The sequence below is a fragment of the Clarias gariepinus genome, chromosome 28 (assembly GCF_024256425.1).
Source record: "Clarias gariepinus isolate MV-2021 ecotype Netherlands chromosome 28, CGAR_prim_01v2, whole genome shotgun sequence".
NCBI lineage: Eukaryota > Metazoa > Chordata > Actinopteri > Siluriformes > Clariidae > Clarias > Clarias gariepinus.
Window position 1 is genome coordinate 11,090,375 of NC_071127.1, and position 7,252 is coordinate 11,097,626.

The window sequence follows — 7,252 nt, forward strand, 5'->3', positions numbered from 1 at the left end:
CCACAGTCCAAAGATTAGGCAAATTGGCGATCCTAAATTTCCCATAGTGTGTGAATGAGCGTGAGTGTGTGTGTGCCCTGCAATAGTTTTGCACCTTGTCCATGGTGTACTGTACCCTGCCTCATGTCCCAATTTTCTGGAAAACGTTTCAAGAAGGAAAGAGTGTGTGGAAGTAACAGATAAAGCATACGAAACGCTCAAGACACAAAACAAGTCAAGACAAGCACAGAGGAGGATGCATTAGGTGTTTTAAGAAAGGCTGGACTGAAAAATCAGTTATAAGAGTCAAGGACGATGAGGGAGAACGAGATCTACAGCTGGTGGCAATGTACCAATCTACTCGATTCCAATCGCCATTAAACAACAATAAAGAAGAAGAAGAAGCCTACTGTTACATTCGATGAGGAATGCCTGTGACGAAAATACCTGTGCAAGCGCACAAAATCTATACATATAAACATTATTTTGAAAAATAAAATTATAGTATACCCTTCTTTTTAGTCTTTAAAATGACATTGACCTATAACTTTAATATGTGTAAAGTATTAAATTTTACAATTGTGTAAGTCATATGGGATAGAATTTTTGTTTTTACTTCTGGTGCTCATTTTCTGATATTTATTTTTTATCTTTTATTATGCTCTTTTTTATTTACTACTCCGTGTGTTGCTCTTCTGTGCAAAAAAAATAATAACAATAATTGAAAATACTAAATAATAAAAAATAAACAATGAGAAAGAGATTTTGGATTTCACAGAGAAAAGGCATAGGACTTGCACTTGACAGACTTTTGGTTTGGAAGGCACGCCCACCTACGTCATATCCGTTTTTTTTTTTGGACAGTCGCCGCGGAGGCAGCGTCGCCTTTTCTAGAACAGAATGCGCACGCGCAGTAGCATTCCTGTGAAGGACATTGGAGGAGCCGTGACTTTAGTGTGGTGTAACGTAATAAACCGACTGTCCGGTGTCACGGTATTTCCGTTATATGTATTCCCGGCGTTTCTCCACACATTCCTTTTCCTGCAGCTTTAACACTGACAGATCTACGTTAAAGTGCTGAATTAGAGTGACGCCGGGACTGGTAAGCTAATCGAGTTAGCGTTATTTGAGGTATGTTAGCACGAATGCTAATGCCGCTACAGCTCACTGAGGTAAAGAGCTAACCGGCTGCAGTTCACTCAGGTTCACACAGGACCTCATCACTCTGGTGTAAGATCTAGGCTTGGCTAGAGTTAATCCAGAACGTGAGCGGTAAATTAAAGTTTTTAACTTGACTGTATTTATTAGTATTATTGATTTTTATTTCATTTTAACTTGCACCAAGCTTGCTGCTGTCACTCATCCAGTGGGAGGTCACGCGACCGGTTACTGCTCAGTGCAGGAAGTTCAATTCTGTTGACTTTCTCTTGTGTTTAGTCATCTACTTCCTCACTATTTCATGATTTTTATAATATCCAATTAGAGTCTATATAAACCTACAGGTAATGATCTCTCTCTCTCTCTCTCTCTCACTCTGGCTTTTAGACTGCATTGCAGTGGTGCAAGGACAGAAAACCACAGCCACTCCTGTGATCTGCCCCTTTGCTGGTGATCGGATGGTGTGAGGATCCGGAGCGGCCTGTCCTCCTGAATGGCTGTGTGCCGAGGCGGCGTCACACTTTGGGTCGGTTGCATCCGGAGTCACGGCTGCCAGCCGCTGATAAAGAAGCAGAACTGGAACGTACGACAAGTGAGATTTTCAGTATTATCTTTTTAATCATGATTGAATCGTTCTAATGGTGATTATCAGACACAGCGCTGACCCGAAACAACAAATGATGAGGGTGAGAATTTTATGCATTGTCACAGTCGAATTTATCTTTTGGAGAAGACAAATGCATCATTTTTTGACATAATCTCATTGCTTACCAATACAATTGACAATGTCAATCTGTCAACAAGCTTAGTATTTCCTTATAAAAAGAAAATTCAGACCTCGAATGCAGCGATGTCTTCACTTTTTCATCAGAAGCGAATTTTTGTCCACATAGGGCTGCTTTCAGGGGGCCAAACACGTTGATCAGTTTTTGCAGAGTGTCGACAGTGTGGGCAAAAGTGTGCAGATGTGCATCATATTGCGAGATCATGACGCCCTTGTATAGCAGTCCTCTGAGTTTAATCCGAAGTTTAGAATTCAGATCGTCAGTGAGTATCTCACTGTAACCATGACGATATGATGTTTCAATACTGACCCTTGAGAATCTCATAAAACTGTAAGCATTAATTTTCCAGCTGATGGTTGACTTTGATTTTTTTCTCGGTCGCCGATTGAGGATGTTTCCATTCTCGCTGCTCTTCTTTCGTGCAAATCACAACTGAGGCATCCATTTATGTTCACACCTGCATTAAAAATTTATCACGATTTAACATGTTCGCAATTGCACAGCAATAACAGGTAAGACAGTAGCCTTGAGACATGTCGTTATTCAGCGGGTAGATCAAGAAATTCCAGGTTTGTTTTCAAACATAGCTAATAAACCTAGTCTAGAAAGTATATGATTCTTCACTGGGAAGCTTGTGCTGTGTTTTGTCAGAAAGTTGGGTTAGAAATTAATCAAGAATAAATAAACATCAACGGATAAGACTCATCAGTCTTAGCAAATAGGTTCTTGTTGTCCTTAAAACATCAAGAATGGCATCTTTCCATTAAGATTTGTATGCGTCTTTTATATATTACAGATTTTATCTAAGTCCCACTTTGCTAACTTGCGTTCGCAAGTTTCTGCCACTTATGCAGACATGATGAGTGAGATTGGATCACCTCTTGATAAGTTTCCCAAAATGCAAATGGATTTTACAATTTACATTTTTATACCCAGATAAGGTGTGATTTGTATTTAAAGTTGGTTTTATGTTTGAATTTGTTTACAGGCAGTGTTAAATCCCCCTTGTAAATCTCTGAGCAGTGGATCATGGGTTTTGGCTCCTCCAAACAGCCTACATTATCAGTCCTCCCAGAAACTGTCTCCGCCTAACCCGTTGCATCACGCGTCCCAGCCGAAAGAACGAACCGCAGAATGCGACTGGGAGGAGACCCTAAGCATGTGCGTCCTGCTCAAACCCAGAGAAGCAGTCGATCAGCATACACTGGTGGAGGTTCCACTGTTCGGACAAATCAAGCTGGGTGAGCTCCTGGCGTTGGGAGCAAACCGGCCCGCTGACTTTTCTTTCCCTTTAACCACTGTTGACGGAAGAAGAGAAGACGACATCAGCGTTATCGGAAAGCCGAGGGCCGAGGTAAAACTGGATCGGGAACAGAGCTCGTTTCGGAGTTTGTTCGAGGCTGAAGGATGCCCCGCCCCGTTCATGTTGGGATCACACTTTTATTGCTTCCACGGTCCTCCAGAGGCTACAGAGCCTGTACCCGAGTCTGGAGATAAACTGAGGATCAGACATGTCTACTTTCCACCTTCTTTTAGTTCGCTCTGTAGTTACGCAGAGACTAAAAGCATGGACAGAGGCTCTAGCGAGAAGGACCATGAGAACGAAGAGAAACTGGCATTGATGTATGAAAAGCTCCGCGTGGAGGTAACGCCTTCTGTTGTGCCTTTGTATCTGGTTGTAGACAACTTTATCCTCACATTAATATCACATGCTGTATATGCTATTTCAGCTTCCTAGGTTTTTTCTGAAGAATCACGACTACAGCATGTATTCTAACAACATGGAGTTCGTCAATGACCTCCTCAACATGAAAACCAGGTATTAAATGGAGTTCTCCAAGGTGTCGACTTATTAATAACTAGATGTGCTCATGATTTTGTTCACCAGTGGAATTTAATCGCACATTCATAAGCGGATATTTAAAAATGTCCAGCGCCGTCTGTTAAATTTTGAGATTTTGCATGATATGAGGGCGTTTTCCATTTAAATGACAAAGTAGCATATCTGCTTCTGTGGGCCGATTGCGATGAAACAAAACCTGTACATCCCCTTAAGCTTAGACAAATGCACGTGTGAAAAACCCCATTAAGATTTGTTCAGTAGTTTTCACATGATGCGTGCCCAGACAGACAAAACCTGTACCTATCTTGATGTGTTCCATGTCCCCCAAATTATTTTTTTGCAAATATCTTTAATGTACAGACTTGCCAACTTTACATGTTAATTATTTGTATAGATGGATGAGTAAAAAAAAAACCCTCCATCTCTGACCGGTTTGTAATAATGCACTTGTTCTTGTGTTATTATTTCTGTAGTAAATCACCCGCTGTTGCAATGCTATGAAATGTTGTTAAAGAGAGGTTTGTTTATGGTAGTTATTTTTTTCCAGACAGAGCGTTCAGTTTCTTCTGTAATTCCCGAATCGTTGTGTTTCAAGAGCAATAAAACATTTGTTTTTGGAAATTATTAATCTGCTTTAAAGTGGAAATAAACGCACTAGTGGTGAGACGTGATTCGATATCTTAACACCGCCCCTACTCATTTCTTTTGTCCTCAGAGGTCGTGTGGTGTATCAGCTGACCCTGGCGCTGTGGCGACTTCTCTGCCTGTGCTATTACGCCGATGCACGGATGGAGGTGCTGAAGCTGACCAAACACCCGGAGGACGGCTCCATCAAAGCGCGCTGGAGGGTCAAGGGACTGCCCTTTCACACACTCCTCCTCAGATTCTACAAGAAGGATAAAAGCCAGTTTTACAGGTAGGATGGACTGTGCACGCAGAGTGTGAGCTCATGACCTAAGGAGGTAACCGGTTCACTTACATTAGATTTGTGTGTGTGTGTACAGAACCTTTGATGCATTCTCTACCTTCTACTTGGGCTCTGATGGACTCATACACTGTCATAAAGTTGAGAAGGTAAAAAAGCCTTTTTTTTTTTTTTTTTTTGCTTATCTTGTTTTTTTTTTTTAACCATTAAAAAAGCAATCTTGTGGTTATTTTTTTAACTTAATTTTTGGTGTTAGGGCAAGTTAGTTAGTGAAAATCATATTCCTTATTGTAAAGATTTTTAAATTCCGTAGATGAATTAATTAGGGATGCACCGAAATTTCGGCCGCCGAAAATTTTCGGCCGAAATAGCATTATCGGTTTCGGCCGAAACGTAAGAAAGCGCCGAAAATAAAAGCCGAAATTGTCGCCACGCCTCTCCCATCCTCCCGTCTCGTTCGCGCTGTCATTACGCATCAAACACGGAGTATGTCGGCGGTTTGGAAGCACTTCAAAGTTTCAGATGAGGACAGCAAAGTTGCAATATGCAACATTTTTTTAATACAAACAAAAAGAAAATATTTTAAACATGTTTTTTAATGAAGCCATTTTCGGTTTCGGTATCGGTTTTCGGCCAAGTGCATCCAAAAATTTCGGTTTCGTTTTCGGCCCAGAATTTTCATTTCGGTGCATCCCTAGAATTAATGAATCACTTGGTCTATTAGCTTCGTACGTTTACTGACGCCAGAAAAAAGACACAGTCAAATATGCAAACGGCTTTCAGAAACGTCTCTATTTATTAACAGTGATAGAGTTTTTATATGTTTGACCAAACACCCGATGTCATGTTACGTCAAAGAACATAAACCATTTTGACATGTCCTGGTGAAATCCCGGAGCACAAGGAAGTTAAGCGGAAGTTGTATAGATGTCCGTCTGGAGGTAAACTTGTAAGCATTTGCTCAAGGGAGAGAGAGAGAGAGAGCGAGAGAATGAGAGAGGAGCATGTGAGAGTTAGTGAAAGAGAGTCAGCATGTTATTATTAAATTTATTCAAGAGGGAGAGAGTAGAATATGAACTCATTTTATAGCAATAAAAACAACACTTTTTCCACTTAGTTGTCTGAACTGTCCATGATGTGTTTCGAGCTTTCATTTCAAAATGTTAGTTAACGTGACTGTGAGCCTCCGCCAGCATGCTGACAGGTTCATAACTCACTTCACCGATTTCTATTTCACGCTAACAGCTATTTTACGTAAACAGCTTAGTTTGCTAAGGCTATTCTTGCAAGTTAAATAGGTGAAGACATAAAGAGAAACTTTTTTTTTATTAGGTTGACAGGATTGTCCACCACTTCCACGGTTTATCCTCCTTCTCCTCTCCTTTTGGCTGTATAAGTACCAGCAAGAATTTAAAACTACCTTCACCCCTGCTTATTATTTAAAAGCTCTTTGTTACATTAAGCGTTATGTAGTATGTAATTTTTTAGCAGTAAGACCAGTTTCTAAGAGAGAAGGATTCACGTTGAGGAATAACCTAAATATGTGTCATTAGCGAGACCACAATATCGTTAAGACAAAAGAAGTAAGAAATTAAGACTGTTAGGTTAAAGCGTATAGATGAGACCCTTTTTACGTTGTCTAACAAGCAACTCGCAGAGACGACATAGCGAAGGAAACCTTGAGAGTTTTAGATGAGCAACATTTTTTAGAAATGCAGAAATTTAAAATGCAGGTTTATCAAACAGAGCTACGGAGTCATGGCTGTTTCCTATCCTTGTTTTTTTCCTGCAGGTAATGAAGGCTCAACCCCCTGTGCTTCCCAAAGTGACTACGCTGCTAGCGGGAGCTTTGGTGGCTCTGGGGATTCAAGAGGACCGGCCAGCTCTTAATCTCCTCCCGATGTTCCTCTCGTCCTTCAGACAGCCTCAAGATTAAAAGACGGATATTTGTGTGCGTGTTTGTGGGGGTAAAGCGAGAGAGAAAAAAAATCTTGAGAAGAACTAGAGCTAGAAGAGATACGCATCATGATGGAGAAGACCAGCAAAATAGGAGACGAAAACAAACCTTTGACGTACATTAGCTTAACTATTGAATATTAAGTGATACTGTACCATGTGACATCTCAAAGCTCTGTGAAAGTAAGTTCACGCAGGATTCGCTTCACCATTTACGTACACCATTCTGTTTACCGGATTGATTATAATCGACTACAGACTGAACATCTAGAGTGTTGGTGATTTTTTTATTTTTTTTGCCTATTATGAGGAGCTGGTCCGGATGATGATGTAGGAGCAGTTACCTTTGATGACCTCATGACTCATTGCACAACGTGAGCACAATTAAAGCAAGTCTGCACAGCCACAGTACATAGAATTTACTCAGTACCCTTAATCGCCTGTTGTGTATAAGCTTAAGCGGTGTTTGTCTTTGCTGTAACACAAAGCATAAACCACAGACTTACAAACTAAGGGTTCGAATACTGCGAGTTTAAATACAGAATTAGTCGACTCAATTACCGCAGCAATGTTGAGTTTTTCGAACCATGTCTTCAGGATAGACAA

At 40.7% G+C, this 7,252-nt stretch overlaps 1 protein-coding gene across 1 annotated transcript; it reads left to right on the forward strand.

Moving 5' to 3' along the window:
• Window positions 1-890: 890 nt before the first annotated feature.
• c28h6orf136 (chromosome 28 C6orf136 homolog) lies at window positions 891-6,910 on the forward strand. The gene is made up of 7 exons (XM_053489790.1): window positions 891-1,081; window positions 1,525-1,729; window positions 2,911-3,567; window positions 3,653-3,741; window positions 4,481-4,681; window positions 4,770-4,839; window positions 6,483-6,910. Exons 2-7 carry the CDS (start codon window positions 1,631-1,633, stop codon window positions 6,624-6,626), a joined length of 1,260 nt encoding a protein of 419 aa, XP_053345765.1. The 5' UTR covers window positions 891-1,081; window positions 1,525-1,630; the 3' UTR covers window positions 6,627-6,910.
• The last annotated feature ends 342 nt before the right edge of the window (window positions 6,911-7,252 follow it).